Source organism: Carassius carassius, chromosome 34, assembly GCF_963082965.1.
Source record: "Carassius carassius chromosome 34, fCarCar2.1, whole genome shotgun sequence".
Classification (NCBI taxonomy): Eukaryota; Metazoa; Chordata; class Actinopteri; order Cypriniformes; family Cyprinidae; genus Carassius; species Carassius carassius.
Genome location: NC_081788.1, coordinates 12,089,199 through 12,110,044, shown reverse-complemented (window position 1 = coordinate 12,110,044; position 20,846 = coordinate 12,089,199). Strand labels below are relative to the sequence as shown.

Below are 20,846 nucleotides of genomic sequence, written 5' to 3'. Positions count from 1 at the left end.
TGGCAATTCCAGTTGCACTCCAGTTGTTCCTTCGTGCTTAGTTCACTTTGATTTGTTTTATGGTATCTTGAATCCTCACACATATCAATGGATGTTCTCTCATCCCACCCTACTTTGTATTTCTGTCAGAAATGAGATGGTCATGAATGACTTATGTCAGAAACTAGTGATGCTTTTCACATTTTATACAGCTTTCAAATTGATGTGACTTAAGAGATCAGTGAGTTCCAATTTTCTTCAATACATTCTTTGTAAGAACAGAGTTCATTTTTGTGAACTTAAAATTATTTTGGAATTACATAATTTAATTCAAACAATTAAACGCTTTCTACTAGTTTACTTCCCTCTGAATGCAAAACTCTCTTTTATTTCAAGTGAAACTGCATCCTCTGCTGGCTACAGGGAATACGTCCATTCAGAACACACAACACGGTTGTCTTCCTCAAATTTGAACCCTTTCCAAGTGACGGTATGATTTTGAGAAATTGAATTGCCTGTGCATTTCTTTGAAGCATACCCTTAGTAAGAAAGAGAGAGAGAGAGAGAGAGAGAGAGAGAGAGAAGACTGTTTCTAAAGGATTCAAGTGCACAATGTAGGCTACAATTGACTATTTATGTCTATTGACTCACAGACCAGGCTTAAGCCTAGACCCAGACTAAAGTGTAAATTTGAGCTGTTTTAACTGAAAGAAACTTGCACTGACTGATCTTGTTATATTTCAGTGCCCTTGTTTTGTCTCAAGATGCACACAGGTAATGTTTTTTTCTAAGGCATGATAATAAAAATTACTTAAATGTCCAAACTGAACTATGGCCTAATGCTGGCTTAGTCTGAGCCCTGCCTGTGAAACCGGGCCATAATGTTAAATTTGGTACTTAAAAGCAGTGAAAATGAGTATGATAGGACAGTTCATTTATAGTGGTCAAAATACAAAACATAAAAAACATTTTAATTGTAACTTTGTCTATTTTCACTTATGTTCTCTAAGTGGAAATTTTTCATTGTTGTTGTTGAAAATATGCAAATTCTGAAAATTGGTAGCATCAATGATGTTTTTTATATATGCTTTTTCAATATATTCATTCTGTGTTCTCACCACACAGAACACCAACAATCTACTGCTAATTATTTAATGACATTACATTATGCAGTGTCATACGCACTACATTCAAATCTTGTAGGATGGAATTCCTCAGAGTTATGGGAGATACATGCTTGTCTTATTGGTACTGATGCATTCCCAGCACTGACTAGAAAAGAAGAACCACAGTACAGTTGAAAGACTTGAATATATAAATGTTTACTTTAATGTATAGTATGACTCTAAAAGAGTGTCTTTGCTCTGTCTGAGTTTTTCTGTCACATTGACATTAGTGTTGTCTGCCACCATGTCCACATTGTGACCTCTGTGATTTAGCTCCTTTGGTGATTTCTGTTTTGAAACAATGTGTATCGTGAAAGATACAAATAAATTTAACTTGGCTTGAGATTTTTGAGCTAACACACCGATACTGTATCTCATTCAAGCAGTGCAAGTCGACACCTATGCATATTGTATTCTGTGTTTATAAATTATGGATGATTGGTTTGGCCCTTGTTAAAAAAAACAAAAACAAAAGTGAAGTGGCATACAGCCCCATACTCAGAAATCATGCTCTGCATTTAACCCATCCAAAGTACACACACACACAGCAGTAAACACACACAAACCGTGAACACACACCCAGTGCAGTGGGCAGTCATTTATGCTGCAGCGCCCGGGGAGTGGTTGGGGGTTCGGTGCCTTGCTCAAGGGCACTTCAGTCGTGGTATTGCTGGCCCAAGACTCAAACCCACAACCCTGGGGTTAGGAGTCAAACTCTCTAACCACTAGGCCACGACTTCCCCTAAGACCCCCCAAAACACGATTTCTACCAAAGGTGGCAACTATTTTCATTCAAGCGTAGGTTAATCAACCGAAATGGTGCTGGCATTTGTGCTGTTGTGATATAGCTACACCTCCGACATCTGAGCCGGTGCTGGAACCTCAGACTACTGCACTGTGTTTCTGAAAAGATGTCTAATAGATGTTTCTGAAAGATGTTTTGATTGACTCTGTATTACCTAGCCATAAACGATCAGTACAGTTTGGTTCCCAACACTGGAAAAAATAAGAAAAAAACGACTGTCTAGTGTTTGGGTAGAAAAAAATAACCCACCATATTTTAAAAGAATGAACATTATAGAGTGGTATAGTTCTTTATAATAAAATATAATACAACATCTGCAATTTACATTTTATATGTTGCAATGCCATTGCAGTTCAATCACTACATATGAAATAAAAATTAATAAAGACAATTAAAAGTGGCATTATTGAACTCTATAAACAAAGGAAAGGACATGTTGCCAAGTATGGTGTCCCATACTTGGTTTTTTATGCTCTGCATTTAACCCATCCAAGTGCACACACACACACACACACACACACACAGACACACACACACACACACACACACAGCAATGAGTAGTGAACAAACAAACACACACACATCGGGACAAGTGAGCAGTTGGGGGTTCGCTGCCTTGCTCAAGGGTCTCTCCTCAGTCGTGGTATTGAAGGGTGGAAGACAGCGCTGGTAATTCACTCGCCCCACCAACAATTCCTGCTGGACCTGAGACTCAAACCTACATCCAGTTACAAGTCCAACTCTCTAACCATTAGGCCATGACTGCCCCATTCAGTGAAAAAGAAAACATGAACCAGCGTTCATGAAAAAAAAAAAAGAGAAAGAGAAAACATCACCACCACAAGACCTAATAATGGAAGGTTTAGGTCTCCATTATACAAACTTCAGCTCATTATTCAACTTGAATTTAATAGAAAATAGATAGTAGCCTAACTGCCATAAGTCACCTAACATACGCAAAACTGAGGATTCCTTTCATGCCACAATAATAAAAAGTTAATAAATCAATAAATAAATAAATACAAATCTTCAGCTCATGAAAATCAGTTTCTTTTAAGCTGTAATGCACTACAACAACAGACTGTTAACAACCCAACACAGTGCTTTTGCAGTCCAATTAAGTATGAGTTATTAAGTGTAGTACTTTAGTGTATGTTAAAACATAAAAACGAGCCGTTACAATTAAACAGGTACTGTAGGCCTACTCAGCCCCAGAAAGGGTTGGACCCCCTTTTGCCTTCAGAACTGTCTTAATTCTTTGTGGTATAGACTCAACAAGGTGTTGGAAACATTCCTCAGAGATTTTGGTCCATATTGACATTATAGCATCACGCAGTTGCTGCAGAATCTGGCTGCACATCCATAATGCGAATCTCCCATTCCACCACACCCCAAAGATGCTCTATTGGATTGAGATCTGGGGACTGTGGAGGCCATTTGAGGAAAGTGAACTCATTGTCATGTTCAAGAAACCAGTCTGAGATGATTTGAGTTTTGTGAAATGGTGCATTATCCTGCTGGAAGTAGCCATCAGAAGATGGGTACACTGAAGTCATATGGAGATGGACATGTTCTCTTAAGGGGCCCAAAGTGTGCCAAGAAAATATCCCCCCCACCATTACACCACCACCGGCAGTCTGAACTGTTGAGACAAGGCAAGATTGATCCATGCTTTCATGTTCTTTACACCAAATTCTGACCCTACCATCTGAATGTCTCAGCAGAAATTGAGACTCATCAGACCAGGCAACATTTTTCCAATCTTCTATTGTCCAATTTTGGTGAGTCTGTGTGAACTGTAGCCTCTGTTTCCTGTTCTTAGCTGACAGGAATGACACCCAGTGTGGTCTTCTGCAGCTGTAGCCCATCTGCTTCAGGGTTCGACGTGTTGTGCATTCAGAGATGGTATTCTGCATATCTTGGTTGTAACGAGTGGTAATTTGACTTACTGTTGCCTTTCTATCATCTCTAACCAGTCTGCCCATTCTATAATATAAAATTATAAATGTAAAATGTTACCTGATTATTATGGCAGAATTCTCATCACTTAGACTGAGTTAAGCATTCATGAAAATGCAAACATAAAAAAATACTCCCTTGACGTGACCAAAACTGGTTGATCAGTAAGTAAAACATCAAAGAAAATGATTTAAGTACACAAAAAAGTTTCTTAAGATAAAAACTTAAATTCACTTTCAAGTGTACTAAAAGCCGTGTTTTAAAACATGGTAGCCATAATGGAATAAATATTTATCTAAAATCACAGACATTTAATTTGTATTGAATATTTAATAACATTAAATATTCTAATGTTTTGACGTTATTTAAAGAAGAAAGCAAGGGAGAAAATCTTTGATCACTGAAAAGTGAGAACATAAATGATTAGTTAGCTATCAATGTACAATGCTTAACATTCCCAAATGTAATAAAATTTATAAGGCTGCAAAGGTCGTGCAAACATGGAAATTCATTGGTCAAAGGTGAGGGAACATCGGCAATCTCAAGCTCCTAAAGAAGATCTGCCATAACATGAGAAAATGGAAGAACATCACATGCAAGGCAATATTTAACCTTTTCAAAAGATGACAAATAAAAAAGCGAAAACTAATAAAACACCTTATTTGCAAAACGGTTTTCAGTTTAAATCAGTTTTCTTTGTAAAGGTAATTTGTGTTTAAGCTGTTTAAATGTAATCGTTGATTATAAGGCCTTTGATTGTGTATTAACAGTAACAATTGTTTTCTCAGTCACACTTTATTTTAAGGTCCAGTTCTTAATATTAACTATGACCTTTGCCTCAATAAACTCCTAATTATATTAATAGTTAATAAGGAAGTTGTTAAGTTTAAGTATTGGATTAGGGATGTAGAACATGGTCATGAAGAATATGTGCTTAAGCACTAATAAACAGCCAATATTCTAGTGATATGCATGTGAATAAGCAACTAATTAATAGTAAGAATTGGTCCCTATATACTAAAGTGTTACCGTTTTCTCTGCACACATCACTGGTCTTATGCCAAGCTTAAGCTCAATTCTCATCCTGAAAGTGCTGCTCACCACTGGCTGTCCATGCGTTCTCTTGATTTAAACGAACCACATCATAAACTTGCAGATGGAGATTTACAGGCGTCTGAGGTTTTCTCCTTCCTCACTATAAAGGGAAACATATATTTAAACATCCTCAGAAAAGTATTTATGATTATAGATGAGGAATGAAACAGTGTGAACTTGTACATGTTTAGACTTGTTTGATTTGTTTCATGATTACTTTAATCTTCACACATCATGATCTTCTCTCATCCCACAGTATTTCTGTTTTCTGTCAGAAATGAGATGGTAAGGTGTGATGCTGGCTTCTAATACTGTCATTGTCACTTACTGTAAAGACACACAGACACATGATACGGTTATTAATTGAATATTTCACACACACAATGTCTCAGTATCTCCACATGACATGTTTTTGTCATTACTAATAGTCTTAGAAAAAGGTGCGCTTATTTAAACCGTGGAAAAAAAGATGCTTCAAAAGTAATAATTAATTATTTGTATTATATGCAATATACTTTGGCAACAATGCATTAAAATTATGAAATAACATCACACTGAATTAAATAGAGGCATGGGCCAATATAATACAACTAGTTGTTATCATTACTAAATCAAACGTGCATTTTTTTATAAAATTAATTTATATAAATGTGTGTTTGTTTGGCCTTTGTAAAGTCAATTTCTGCAGTTTGTCTTACCTGGCTAAGCATATAGCGAGCTGTCACGTGCGTTCTTCAAGCACGCAACCGGTGGAAATAAAGAACGTTCGCGTTCTCACGTGACCATTATCCTCTAATCCCGTTTGTCTTGGGCTGTTTGATCATCCTCCACAGGAGGGCGCAGTGACTCACTCTCCCCCCTCTACACTGTCCCAGTCTGGCGTACCAAAACAAATCCTCCATCCTTCCGTTCAATGCGATCCCACACCGCCTTCCGGCTCTCTCAGCAAGTTTGTGTGAGCCAGCCTTTGATAGTGTTCATAGGAAGACCGAAGTTAATCCGGAGGTACAGACGTGAGGAATGGTGTCCCGGTGCTATTTATGCAGGACAGAGCACCTAAATTACGAGCGACTCACTGGTGTTGTTCCGAACATTAACCCGCGATCGAACGGACGCTCGCTCCCGTCTAACGTTATCCTGTCCCGACAGACAACAGCGAGGTTTGGTTGAGCTCCGATCCCAAACAGCTCTCACACAGGTGTTACAGACAGACAGACAGACGGCTGTTTGAAGTTGACGAAAAGGTGCGTAAAGTGAAATGTTGCACTTCTGTCTCTGTTTGTGTTTCACCTGCTTTTCGTCGCGCTGTCTCAGTTCTCCACACTAAAGTGGGTAATGAGGCAGGGTAACTAGTCAAATCAGCTAACAAAGAAACCCACATTTCTTTGTTTACATTTCTTACCTTTACATAATATACCATGGTAACCACAATATACGCCAAAATACACAGATACTCTATGTATTCTCAGGTTTTCTCAGGAAAAGTATTGTAGTATTAGTATTATTGGAATAGCTTGTCAACAAAATAGAAATAAAACAAAAGTACAAATACTGTAAATAAAAAGCTTCTTAAACATTAGAAAGGGAACATAATCGCACATTAACAATATTTTTATAAATAACTGTTTTTTTTAATTATTATTATTATTATTATATTTTAAGGGTCTTTGTGGTTTTATTTCTCCATGCAATATAGATGAACATATACATTAAGTTTTGCAACATGGTGGTATTTACATTTCTGCATACATTATTCTTTTTTACAGTGTAGATGTTTTTTTTTGACTTCTTTCAAAAACATGAACACATTTTGAAAGTTAGTATATGTGTCTGAGCTGTTGATCAAGATAAATTAATCCTAATGAATGGGACCAAATACAGCATATTCATATATCTTTTCACTTTTCTGATATTCACATTTTTCTACGTGATTCCACTTTCCCAGTAGTCTTTCCTAGCTGGTGTGCTTTAAATTATTTCCTGCTGGTTATTTACACACAGATATATGATGACTGGAGTCAGCTGTGTGTTCAGAGGATGAGCTTCATGTGTGTGTGCTGAAAGGCTGCCAGTCCTGTTCATTCATTTGTGCTGTTGCTCCAGTCGAGCATGAAAAGTATTTTCCTTCTGCAGAACTGGCTGAACCAGAGTGTCAATTGAGCGCACACACAGTGAAAAAAAGATAGGAAACACAGTGGTGTAAAAAGGTTTCAGGGCAGTCAGTTGGTCCTTGCTGACTTGGGTTTTTGCCAGGTTAGTTGAAAGCTATACATAAAATTGTTACATTCTCTCCTAGTGTGTCAATCACCTTTGCTCACTACCCTTTTTGAAATGGTTTTTAATTATATGTTTATTTTACTTTTTACTTAATTTAATTTATATTTTATAGTATTTTATTTAACTTTAAAGCAGTTTAGCTTGCTTTTTTTAAAATAATTATTTAAAAGAGATTTTCTTTGCAAAGTTAGCTGGAAAGAGGGCGAGCTTTAGAGCGTTGTTGTTGTCATCTAACCACTTGAATGTAAAAGTACTTAGGAATTTAAATCTAAATTATGGCTACTTTGTCGGAAATTATACAATTATACAAGTCAAAATATCTTACCTAAAACATACTAGAGTGAAAGTATAAGACATTTCTGCTTTTAATTGTATTCAAGTTTAAAATTAGATATTATAATATCTTTTGGTTCACCGAAAAACAAGAATTTGCTTAATATGTACTCTTAAACCATCCAGGATGTAGATGAATGTTTTCTTCATCCTGACAAGTATGGAGAAAATTAACATTACATTACTTGCTCACCAATGGATCCTCTGCAGTGAATGGGTGCCGCCAGAATCAGAGTCCAAACAGCTGATACAAGCATTAGAATAATCCATACAACTCCAGTCCATCAATTAATGTCTTATTAAAGTTAAAAGCTGTGATGTTGTAACTTTAAACCATTGCTTTTGGCTAAAATATCAGTCAGTAATCAATGAACTGGAGTTGTGTGGATTTCTTGTGGATTATTTTAATGTTTTTATCAGCTGTTTGGACTCTCATTCTGAGGGCACCCATTCACTGCAGAAGATCCACTGATGAGCAAGTGATCCTAAATTTCTCCAAATCTGTTCTAATGAAGAAACAAGCTCATCTAAGGAGTCATCTTGGATGGCCAAAAAATCCAAAATCGTCAGCAAATTAAAATGTTTGAGTGAACTATTCCTTTAAAGTACTTTGATGTACAAATACAAAGCAACCTTTGTGTCCTGAGTATGTAAAGCTGTACAACACACCAGGTGTTAAACTGAAACCGATAACCTGAAATCTGTTACCTAAAATTGTTCAATGTTAAATTGAGAAGCAGCTGTTATTGGCCATATTTTTGATATGATGTCTCTTCACAAGCATGACTGACCATAGTTTTGGCCATTTACATTTTACTTAAGTAGTAACATTCACTGTAACGTGAGCTCAGTATTTTTCTGATGATAAATTTACGTCATGGTGATCAGTGGCATATGTACCTTGTACTTGTAGTATCTAAATTAAACTGAAAGGAGTAAAAAGTGACCTGGGTGGTGTACGGGCTATACTAATACCCATCTCTTTGGTCTAAACTTTTATGTCCTTATAAATAAAAATGAAAATAAACCCAGTGAAAAAGATTTTATCATCAGTAAGTTAGAAAGGACACTTTACACCCTGGGTGTGTTACGTTATGTATGGTTGGGTAATTGTAAATAATCTGCAAGCATGTTTCTCGTTAATTTGTCTTCTTTATCTCTCTGTATAGGGCTCCTAAAGCCATTAAATCTTTATGGTATTGGAGAACAGTCATTTCCATTTGATAACTGCACAATGGATATGATTATCTGTGTGAACCCAGTTACTCTTCGATTCTGCCACTCCTAGTTGAAGAACATGTTTAATGTCCAGCAGAGTCACTCGATTTATAGTCTGATTTCCACAAGATCTCTGTCAGCTTCTTCTTAAATGACAGTTGTTGATATTTGCAGCCTTGGTTTATGTTCCAAGAGCTTGACTGTGTGGTGCTGACGGTGTTTTTCAGAAATGATTTGATGGTGAAGGTCACGCCATCGTTTTGAGGCCAGGTTCAACATGGTGGGAAAGTTTTGTTAGTTGAGTGCTGTATAAAAACTTATTTTGTAGCACTGAAATCTTTAATGCTCGCAAAAAAAAAAAAGTAGTGCGTGCCCATCACCAAACAAGAATCTGGTTTATGTAGGCCTAGTAGTTTATATATTTAATTAGATATAGATTGAATGACAGTGATTTCTCCTGTATATAAAATTGAGTGGGGGAAATAAATATCTGCTTATATTTTACAAAACAAACAAATGAACTAACTAAATATATACATTTATATATTATACATATATAATATTATATTATATCTAAATATTATTTAAATAATATTTTATCTAAAGCAGATGAAGCTTTTCTTTAGGCTAATTATAAAAATGTTTTGTACTGTGGGCCTAATATTAGTGTAATGTGGAATCTAATATATTTAATAATCAACAATTTAAACCATATATATGGAAAATTATATATATAATCTAAAAACAGGTTCCAATGTAAAAAAGTAAACATTTGGACAGTTTTAGGTTAATTATTTATATGTATTGTAATTGTCTTTATAATTCCTTTTTTAGAGACACATTATTACTTTTAGCCCTCTAGTTTTTTGAGGCATAAATTTTGCAGTTACCAAGAATTCTTCCAAGTTCCAAGATTTGAGATTTGCAGTGTGACTTAAGTGCTGCTAACTTTACGGAGGTGTAAAGATCTGTTTTAAAGTTTCTAGGTTAATGGCTGGATCATGTTTGTGTGTAAACGTGTCTCCACGGGATGCCAGAAGCGACTTCCCTAAACACTCAAGCTGTAGATGTTAAACATTCCAGCTGCAGAGTCATTTCCTGTCAACAAGCGACGGCCAGTCCATGCACTCAGACCAGGATCCTCCTCCTCTCCTTACTTTGCAGTCGTTCTCGCTCTTTCTGTTCATCTGTTGGACGTCCCCCTCCTTCCATGTCACTACTTCTGCCCCCCTTGCGCAACCACACAGCTAAGATTTCACTACCGGAGACATATCAAATGTGTTGGTTTTCTTGGTAATCTGTAGATGTAGGTCAAGTGCTGGTAAATATCTGGCTTCGATCAGTGTGTCTGCTTTCTTGGTGTTCATTTGTTTGTAAAAGAGACTGATGAAGTCTAATTTACATGTTGCATAATTGTGTAGATCTCGGATACGTGTTTGTGTGGTTGAATCTGTGCTGTGTCTCAAGTCTTTTTAACATTCTCGTTTGACTTTTCAATTATGATATTCAACGATTTCTATAAACTGTATCATTGACAACAAGTTTACGTGTGTATATGTGTGCATGTGTGGAGACTTCAAAATTACAAAGGACACTGACCCCTTAAAGTAACTGACCATTCTGTATTCCCTGCAACAGAGTCTGGCTCCGCCTCCTCTCCATATGATATGACATCACTCTGCGGTTACCACAGAAACCAGGGCTCCACTGCAGACGGTTGACAGCCAAGCAGGTGAGTTATTATTGTGGTGTTGGAAAACTGCAGACAAAGCACAATTTGACTACTGCAAGGGGAAGCATGGCAAACGCATGTGCATTTACACGGGTAGGTGAATGTGTTATGAATCACGTTTGTTTACCGTGTAAAATGTAAGTGTATGTGTGCTGTAAAAGTCTGCGTGCCCATCTAAGTGTGAACTAGTGTTTGTAATCGTGCACAGCTTCCAAGAGCAACATGTGTACTGCATTAGCAAATATGGCCTCTGGATTCTCCTGTGAATTCCTTTTGCTTGATGTGTATTTGCCTGTAGTAGCAGGATTTTTACGCACAGACAGTCTCAGTCTGGACTCATAATTCAGCAAATTGATCCCACCCTCCTTAGCAATGTCTAATCATGCTGACTTAATACACCAGTACACACACGCACTCTCATGGTGTGATTAATGATGTGTCATTAAAGCGTTCGATGTGGTCTTCTGAGCTCTGTATCTGCCAAGGCAAAGTCCACAGCAGAGGAGAGGAAAAGAACATTTTTCTTCAGCTTCATAATCACACCCCACCACAACAACATTTCTGAGAACACTGTTTGCGGTATGAAATTATAGTGCAGAGATTCTGCTCAGCATGTTGGATTTTAGACAATGCTGAAATTGGCCAGTGGTTTCAACTGACTACAGACTTTTCCCGCCAACCTAAAGGAGGGTTCAGCTGAGTTGAGCTATGATAAGGCAACTGGATGGGCTCTTTTCAATAAGAGCCCATGATTTCTGGTGACATGAGTGACAGTTGGCAGTGAAACGGTGTTTGAGCCGAGCTTAACTTTATGCAAATGAGCAGCGAAAAGATTTGGCAACAAACAAATGGAGTGCAGGAAGTGATCTGTCACCACATACAGTTAAACACCTGACAGTTTAGGACTGCCTTCTATAAACAGACAGCCTAATGATGTACAATTCGCTGTCAGAAAAAAAAAGACTAATTTAAGTGATTGTTTGCAAACTCTGGAATTTTTTTTTTCTTGTTTCAGGTGGCGCAATGTCTGCCCAGGTTGAGGTTGATGCTGGGCGCCCATGTGTGGTTGGGAGTCGTCTGCACCTTAGCCCTCTCATAGACTCTAGCAATAAGAGCTTGGTGGAAAGTTCAGATGGTACCCAGGGGCAAATTATTATTCCCTCAGAGCCTAACAAACCTGTCCCAGGCCCCAAGCCCAGACTCACCCCAAAACCTTTCACTGCGGAGAAAAATCCTGCTTTACGCTCCATTTTTGCTCCAAAAACACATCCAAAACCAAAACCTGAATCAAGTCAACCAGTTTCCTCCAAACCAGTCCTTTCTAGCACACCTAAACCACAGCCAGCCAGTAAACCCAGTCTACCAACTGCCTTTAAAACAGGACCGAAGCCCAGCGGACAAACAAACAAACCTGTAGCACAACCCTTTAAACCAGCACCTACAATCACCTCTACTGATTCCAACAAATTTAGAACAACCCAAACTGGGGACGTGCCGAGAAGAACAAGCTTTGGAGCCACACCAGCTCGCCCCAAAACCGTTGTTCAGGCCTCCACTCCTGGTGCTGAATGGCCTTTTGCTCCTCGGAAAAAACAACCCAGCCCTTCAATCACTCGTGCTAAATCAATGGGCTTCCTATCAGAGATCGGACTGAATGATGAGGACAGTAAGGAGGATTCTGGTGCCAAGGCTGAGAGTTCTCCATCTGTTCTTCGCCCCCAATCTAAAGGTTCAAGACCCAGACCGGTTTCAGCTGTGTTCCTCCAAAACCCCACTAAGTCCGAGTCTCAGGTTGTGTCCCCTACACCTGCTCCTCGTTGGACAAAGGGACGACCCCTTTCATCTGACCTTACCTCAAAGTTTGAGTCAATTGGGCTGTCCCTAAACCGGCGACCTGCAAAGGAGAATGGCAAAGAAAACACTCCTCAAATGCCAGAGGGTGCTATAGCTGAGACTCAAGAGAAAGAACAGGGTGCTGAAAAGGCAGAAGGGCCAAATAAGCCCCCTGTGGTTGAGACAAGGACTCAAAAGATTGAATCGAAAGATGAGGACTCAAAGAAAGACTCTAAACCTGAGGATACAGGAAGTAGCAGTATAAAGAGACGCATCAGCCTGCTCTTGGACTCTTCTTCCTCCTCCTCCTCAGTGGCACGTGTGGATACTCCAGGGACTGAGCCTCACTCACCGGGGATGTCTGTCTCTGATACTGATGGAGCGGTGGGGGTGAAACAGCGAATCAAAGAACTGACCGAAGAAGTGCCTACTGCGCTGTCACCACCCCAGAAGCCACAATGTAAGCCACGTAACCTAGTATCTGGACGCACTAAAAGGTAAGGTCCAGTGGTTTTCAACAGTCATTATTAGAGTTGTATTTATGTTAATCAGTTATCAGCTTCATGTTGTATGCAAATATGCATAAACTGTAATACTTAATATGCACACCTTTGCAGTATTTTTACTGCCTTCGTGTTTTTACAAATGAGTTTCAGTTGTAACAATGACATTCAAGCATTTCTGTGGGAATAAAATAGATGTGGTGGGCAACATCTCTTTTGCTTCCTGACGAAGAAGAAAGTAAAATGAAGCATTTTATTGCTAGTGCAAAAAGTAAAGCATCTACATTTTGCAAAAAAGTGAGTCTTTATGTTTATGTGCTGTTACTGATTATTCTGAAAATTGTAAATATGTCTCGCATACCATTTTCCCTCTCTCAAAAGTACACAAATATGTAATAATTAATACCAATTATTATCATAATTCAAAATCTTTGCTCTGAAAATCAAAGCAATAGTATTATATATGTGACCCTGGACCACAAAACCAGTCTTAAATGTCAATTTCTCGAAACTGAGATTTATACATTATATAAATAAGCTTTCCATTGATGTATGGTTTGTTAGGGATCGGACAATATTTGGCCGAGATACAACTATTTGAAAATCTGGAATCTGAGCGTGAAAAACAATCTAAATACTGAGAAAACCACCTTTAATGTTGTCCAAAGTAAGTTCTTAACAATGTATATTACTAATTAGAAATTACGTTTTTATATATTTACGGTAGGAAATTTACTAAATATCTTCATGGAACATGATCTTAACTCAATAGCTTAATGTTTTTTGGCACAAAAGAAAAAAAATATCATTTTGACCCATACAATGTTTTTTTTTTGGCTATTGCTACAAATATACCCCAGCGACTTAAGACTGGTTTTGTGGTCCAGGGTCACATACAGTATCTGTTTCCAATTATTCTGATTTGTTTACAGATTTGAGGCAGAGCCTGAAAGCCATGGTTCCTATGAGCTCAAAAGCCCCCAGCAGACTGAAGAAGATCTCAGCAAAAAGGTATGGGAATTTGAAACACTGCTATTAATCAAACTTCCAAAAATACTCTTTGCAAAGTGCAGTAAGGTATGCTTTGTGTTTAGAAGTTTTCTATGAGAAATTCTAACATTTTAATATCTTTTTTTTTAAACAAATGACACCAGAGTATAACTATAATTGCCTATAAAAGTCTATCGCAAATTAATTGAACTTACAGTAATTGCCCGTTTTCAGTTTCCTGTAACATTTGTGGCAGAAGGCCCTCTTTAATGCTTTTAAAGAAGAAATATGTGTTTGAATATTTGATATTGTTTTTCTGCATTTTTCATTAATACAGAAAACATGTAGCTTTGTATTTGTGTTCTTACTCCAAGACATTTTTTTCTATGATAGTCATGTGTTTGATAAAGTAAAACAATATATTGTTAAGTAAATAGAAAATTCCTTTTGAAAAAGGGGCCTTTATGACAATTGTAACAGTAACTGCCCTACTGTAGTCACAGCCTCAAAATAAATGTTGATCACTCTTTAAAAAATAAAAAATAAAATAAAAATAAGAGAGAGAGAGAGAGAGAGAGAGAGAGAGAGAAGAATAAAGGAATAACAAATGAGGTTGAAAAAGGCACTTCTGATGTCACAGAAGGTGCGGCACTCCAAAGACGTGTAACCTGAGTTGTAGCATTAGTCATATAGTTATTATGAAACATGCACGCTTCGAAGGGAGTGGGGGTGAGAAAGGTCAGTTTGTGAGAGAAGAGGACACTTTGATTATGGACCGTTCATGCCCAACCCTGCTTTATGAGCTTTGACAAAGAGCATACAGATCCCGTATCACTGTTCTCAGTCACACGCGTCAAGCTCCTCTCCCTTTTAATGTGCCCTTAATGTTTGCTTCTGTCTGCATCCCCTCTTTGCAGTACTTTCTCTGTTTATTAAAGCTTTTTTAGTACAGTTCTTCACATATCAGTTTTTTCATCTGTCATTATCTAGTACTTCCTCCTTTTGCTATTTTCTTATACCCTTCTCTGTAAAATAATAACTTGGATAAGTAATTTGCAAGATTTGACAATCTGTTGTTTATTCAAATAAGTCTGTATTAGATTTTCTTTGTGGCTGATTTGCCCTTTGGAGTACGAACGTAATCTATTCCTTTTCAAAGTTTGCCTCTAAATCAGTCATGTAATACACATAATGCACACAGAGGCCCACTGTAATGATAGCTCATATATGAGCAAAGAAAACATTACCTCTAAATGCCATACCTGTCAGCGAAAGCTATAATTACACATGGGGCAAAGGCTGCTTCTTAAAGAATCACAGTTGTAGACAGAGCTAAACTAGTCTCACTGAAAGTCGATCCAAATTCTGTTCTTGCATACTCATGAAAGAAACTGAGACAAAGAAAGGAATCAATAGCTGATTTTTCATCACCCTGGTTTTATGCACATTTTGAAGTATCGCATCAGAATCGAGTGATGGAAATGCTGAATTTAAAATAAAAATGCTTTAATTGACAAAGTTTTTAAGCTGTGCGAAAAGGGTTAATGCGAATAAAGGGAGATGTAAATGCATTTTGCGAATAAATTCCTCCAAGTGCATCAAAAAAGGCATGTGACTTTGCGCTATGGGATGGTAAATCCTGACTAACCAACAGACAGATCTTGTTCCACAGCATCTGAAATGTTATATGGTAATTTGGAAATGCCCGAGCAAAGTCTGTCTTCAAAGTATTGTATAATTGCTCTATAATTGCCTCCCAGAATTGTTAAACGACTGCATTCACAAACATCAGCATCCACCTCCGAAAGCAAAAACCACATTCATTGTGTTTCTGCTCGTTCTGAGGTGCAAGTAATTTATTATATAGGAAAATTATTATATTCGGTAGCTTCTCCTACTTTCTTAGTGATGTATAGTGCCAGTTTATAAGGAAGTGGTGATTTTGTTTTCTTTGACTCATTGGATGGAAACGGTGCTTGTTCGCAAATGTTTTGTGCGATATTCCAATTTTGCGCATAAGTTAAATTCGCAACTTTGGACGGAAACCTGGCTAAAAACAAGGGTAGTCATGTAAAAATATACTTAATTGTATTTTTATTTTATTTTATAGTTTGATTACTCCACGAGTGAAGGGAAGTTCACCAAACAGGAGGAGAGGAGAGCATCATTACTGGGTGTTCAAGACTTGCCTACCAGTTTTGATAGTGATGGAGTGCAAACAGTACGAGCGTCTATGTTTGACAATGTGGTGGAGAGGCATAATGTTCAAATGATGGAGGATAACATTTCACAAGAGCCAAGAGCACAGCAGGAAAGCACAATTAAACCCATGCCAAGACGAAACCACTCTTTGCGTATTCAAGATAACACCATTAAAGCTCTTGAAGAATATGATTCTGGTAGTTTGGTCAAAGCAACCTATAGAGAACAGGTCTCTCCTTCCAGCCCTGTACGTGCAGACCATGTATTTGACACTGTGGCTGTGTTTGGAGAGAGCCATGCTTTTAGTGAAGTTTTGCCAACCGCTTCGCTTGAGGACAGAGCTCTCACACTGCGTTCTCAGCGTTCAGCTCCTCCACGTAAAGAGGACAGACCTACTCATGCGATAAGTAACCTGCTAAAAAATGACGCAGCCACTCCACGTTACCTCAGAGTTGGGGCATTGCACAAATTGACTACCACAGAGGCAGACAGAGAGATTGAATCTCAGAGGGAGCAACAGAGAGAGATGTTGAGAAAGATGGAAGAAGAGATACAGAGACAGACAGAATTGCACATGGCTGCAGCAGCAGCATTGGAGGAAGAGGAGGAAGATAGTGAAGCAGAAAGGAAGAAACAGTTAGAAGCACAAAGAGATGGAGAACGGGAACGAGAGGAAGTTGCAGCACCCAAACGGCCTAAGATGTTAGAAGCCGAAGAACAAATGAACAAACCTAGAGCCACTTACTTTGCTCTGACTGGTCAGATTCAAGAGCCTGTGCATCAAGGTGAAAGAGTGGATAAGGAAGCAATCTTAGGGAGAGTTAAACAAGGTATGGTGGGTGGAGAGGACAGAGGGATGAAGGAGGTTCCATTTGATGATTTCACTGTTAGATTAGGGCAGTGGGGTCCTCAGAATCCAGTTGCTTCATTTAGAAGAAATCCTTCATTGGAAGCTGCAATGCAGAGAGATTTGCAAGAGGAACAGCATAAAAATGACACTGGACTAAGAACAGATCACATATTACAAGAAAGGGAATGGCAAAAAACAGCCAGGGAGGAGTTGGAAAAAGAGAGACAAAGAAAAGCAGAGTTTGAAAAGGTGATGAAACAGAGAGATTTGGAGATAGAGAAACAAAAAATTGAAAGGGAGAAAAGGAGAGATGTTGAGAAACAGAAAGAGAAAGAAAGACAAAAAGAGTTGGAAAGACAGAGGGAGTTGGAGAGACAAAGGGAAATTGAACGACAGAGACGAGAAAAAGAGCGACAGAAACAAATTGAATATGAGCGAATGAAGGCTGCAGAAAAAGAACTAGATCAGCAGAGAGAGTTTGAGAGGCAACGACAAAAAGAGTTTGAGCGAGAGAAAGAGAGAATGCTCGAACAAGAGATGCTTAAGTTTAGAGAACTTGAAAAACAGAAGGAGATGCTGGAGTTCGGGAGACAAAGGGAAATTGAAAGGCAAAAGCACAGAGAACTTGAAAAACAAAGAGAAATGGAGAGGCTAAAGGAGTTAGAAAGACAGCGAGATTTGGAGAGGCAGCGAGAGTTGGAGAAACAGAAAGAGCAAGAGAGGGAAAGACAGAGATGGTTGGAAAGGCAGAAAGAATTGGACAGGCAAAGGGAACTTGAGAGGCAACAAGAGTTGGAGAGACAACAGGAAATTGAAAGACAGAGGGAGACTGAAAGGCAGAAAGAACTTGAAAGACAGAGAGAGCTTGAGATTGAAAAATGGAAGCGGCAGAAAGTAGAGGAGAGAGAGGCTAAAAAAGAGCTTGAAGAACTTGAGAGAATCAAGGAGCTAGAGAGACGACAGCTTCTTGATTTTGAGTTGCAGAGACAGCGCGAAAGACAACTCCAGCAAGAGCAAGTGAAACAGAGATCAAAAAAAGAGCGAGAAGAGAGACAACAGAACCCTGAAAGGCAGAGAGGAGCAGAACGACATCGGATGGAGACTGAGCAAGAGAAGTCTATACCTACATCTCCACTTCGGCCTAAAGTTCTTGATCTGGATGCAATGTCCTTTGGTTTTAGGAGTGGTCGAGACAGCCATGAGAATAGCCCCACAGCTCGATGGAAGCAGCCCTCATTTCTTCCTGCTGAGCTTTACAAACCTTCCATCTTAGACATTGATTCATTCAGGAGTCAAACCCAACCTGATACCTTCCCTTTAACTGGATTTGCAGGTTTGGAGTCAGGAGGTGTTGGTTCAGTGATTCAAGCTCGCCCACAGGCCACACAGCCAAATGTTCTCAAACCCCAAACACCATCTCAATTTCAGTCTCCTTCTCAGTCCCAGTTTCACCCTCAGTCCCAGGCTTTCTTCCATCCCTCCCCAGCAGAACGTATGAGAACTCAACTCCCGCCACCTCTGCAACCTCAAATTCTGCATCAAACCCAACCTCATTCACAGCCCTTTGCTACAGAAAGACCTAAGCCACAAACCCACTCATTGATTGAGACCTCAGATTGGGCCTTTGGGGCTCAGCAGCCCATCTCTGCTTTGCCCCATGGGCAAACTAATGCTTGGGGACATACTGAAGCAGAGTTGGCTGTAGATGAGCCCGTTTGGGTACAAGCCATGGGAGGATCCAGAAGACCAATTAGCACCAGACCTGGTGGCCTTGATCAACAACTCTTGCGTCATGAGGATAGAGCTTTAAGTAACGTTTTGACACCCAGTTCAACCTCTTCCATGAGTCCAATCTCTATTCCTGTACAGCATCCCACTCTTGCACCATCCATGGTTCCAATTCAAACAACTGTGCCGACTGCACAACCAGGTTTTGGACCCTCTGTAGCCCCTACAATGACCCCAGAGAGACGCTGGACCTCCGCACCTTTGAATGTAGGGTCAAGTGGAGCATTGGTTTCTTCTCCCATAACGCCAGTAGCTAAGAAAGAGACTCCTGTACCCACTAGTCACGTTGCAAATTTCTCTGTCACCGATCCTATGTGGAGTCCAAACTGGGAGCTGGCATCTCAGGGACAGAGAGAGAACCGAGCCTCACACAGGGACAAAATACAACAGGTGAGGAAGAACACATTCTGGCATAGATGTTTGCGCACACACATTCCCACCGTATTGTCTTTTTGTGTGTGTGTGTGTTGTGTTGTGTTTAGCATAGTATTGACATTGGTCAGTTGAATTGCAGAATCACCTTGCTATTGGTATTAAAAAATATTATTTGGAGTGATCAAATATTGTGTCAGCAGGTCCCTAGTTGTGTTGTATTGTGTTTCTTTTGAATTATTTAAATTATCTCGATTGTGGCCCTTTCTTTGTTTGTGTAGAAACGTTCAAGGAGTGTGGGTCGAAGATCTGCCACAGAAAGCTCTGCTGATGGCCCACTTACCCATGTAAGAACTGGCAGAAGTCGGAGTGCACACAAAGAAAGAAGTGGAGAGAGCTCGGTAAGAATGAGCATAATCGGACTTAAAACCTTTGTTTTGTGTATTTTTCTTTCTGTATGTTACTCATTTTCTCATACACATGCTCATACACGCAACCATATTTACAGGTACTTTGCACTAAGGCTGGGTAATCTATTGAATATTGACTAAGGGATTGCAGTGATATAAAAAGAGATGAAAGGAACCAAAGTAGCAATAATTATCTTTTTTTATTGAGATTCATTTTTATATTAGCACTTCTAATTAATAAACAGTGTACAGCTTTTTGTTTTCATTCTAATTTCCTTAACTCACCTGCCTTTTATAACACAAACTTCTCACATTATCAATGAAGGTGCAAACTTTTGCAAGGTGTATGAAGCTTGTTATTTTCTCAACTTATAAAACTTTATATAAATACAACTTATATAAACTTTCTCTCCCTCCATCATAAACATTGTGAAGTTGTTTTTGTTCAGTTCCTAATCTAAAACTTGTAATGTAGCACACAGTGTTGAGCTATATTTCAGATGTTGTCAAAAGGCTTAAGAGAACTGAGATGAAATTGCCCCAGCACTACTTTGCACATGGACCAGCAAACATCTTACATAAGAGTCGAGTTCTTCCCCATGTTCTAATGGAAAGTGTATAAAAATGAAGGATGGAGAGATTGCCTGTTGACTTCTGATTATGTCACCAGCTTTTAGAGACCAGATGTTGGAGGAGTTCCCTTACAATGTGAATAACAGCTGTCATATGACCCTTTCTGGCATGCAGTGCTCGGCTAATGATGTTTGCCCATATCTGATGGACTTAATAGAATTGTTATAGTGCATATTGAACTAGTTATTTAGGCTGTGGGTCAGTAAAGCTGAATGTTTATATTTATATGCATGTTTGTCGGGTATGGAGGCTAACTAGCTTGTTTTATTTGTGTGTGTTTGAGTGGGTGGTGCAGGAATGCAGTCTGATGACAGAAAGGAGTGCCTTAAAGTTACTGTGTAATGGCAGAGCATTTTCTACATGGCTACACTTCTAGCAGCGAGTGAGATTGTGTAAATCAAAGTAAAAACAGACTTAATCACAATCATAACAACTGTGTGGAAAGTTATGAACATGTATGGATAACATTAACTCCAGTTTAAACATTCTGTTGAAGAGCTTAAGATCGATTACCTTCTTGTTTTTGGTTTACAGATTCATTGAAATTTCACACAAATTCTTGGATGATGAAGTGTTTTTAGAAAAGAGGAAAGTGTTTCTTATTCTTTTTAATTGTTTTATTTTTTTTTGCAGAGTTCCTCTGAATGCATATATAGTGCCATCTGCTGTATGAATTAAGTTATTACAGTGTTGATTTTTAT

General features: G+C 38.6%; 2 protein-coding genes across 4 annotated transcripts in view; one reads left to right on the top strand and one right to left on the bottom strand.

Moving 5' to 3' along the window:
- The window catches only part of LOC132114410 (solute carrier family 23 member 2-like), a 194,158-nt gene that overhangs the window by 138,772 nt on the left and 34,540 nt on the right, over nt 1-20,846 (bottom strand). The window lies entirely within an intron of this gene.
- The window catches only part of si:ch73-138n13.1 (titin homolog), a 41,022-nt gene continuing 26,052 nt past the window's right edge, over nt 5,877-20,846 (top strand). Inside the window, exons 1-6 of one of the 2 annotated variants that reach the window (XM_059522483.1) lie at nt 5,877-6,248; nt 10,471-10,564; nt 11,580-12,894; nt 13,833-13,911; nt 16,001-19,120; nt 19,384-19,503. In XM_059522483.1, the coding sequence (XP_059378466.1) occupies nt 11,588-12,894; nt 13,833-13,911; nt 16,001-19,120; nt 19,384-19,503 (4,626 nt within the window). In that variant the 5' untranslated portion in view covers nt 5,877-6,248; nt 10,471-10,564; nt 11,580-11,587. Of the gene's footprint in view, nt 6,249-10,085; nt 10,154-10,470; nt 10,565-11,579; nt 12,895-13,832; nt 13,912-16,000; nt 19,121-19,383; nt 19,504-20,846 lie in introns of those variants that run through there. The other variant, XM_059522484.1, reaches the window with a different exon arrangement.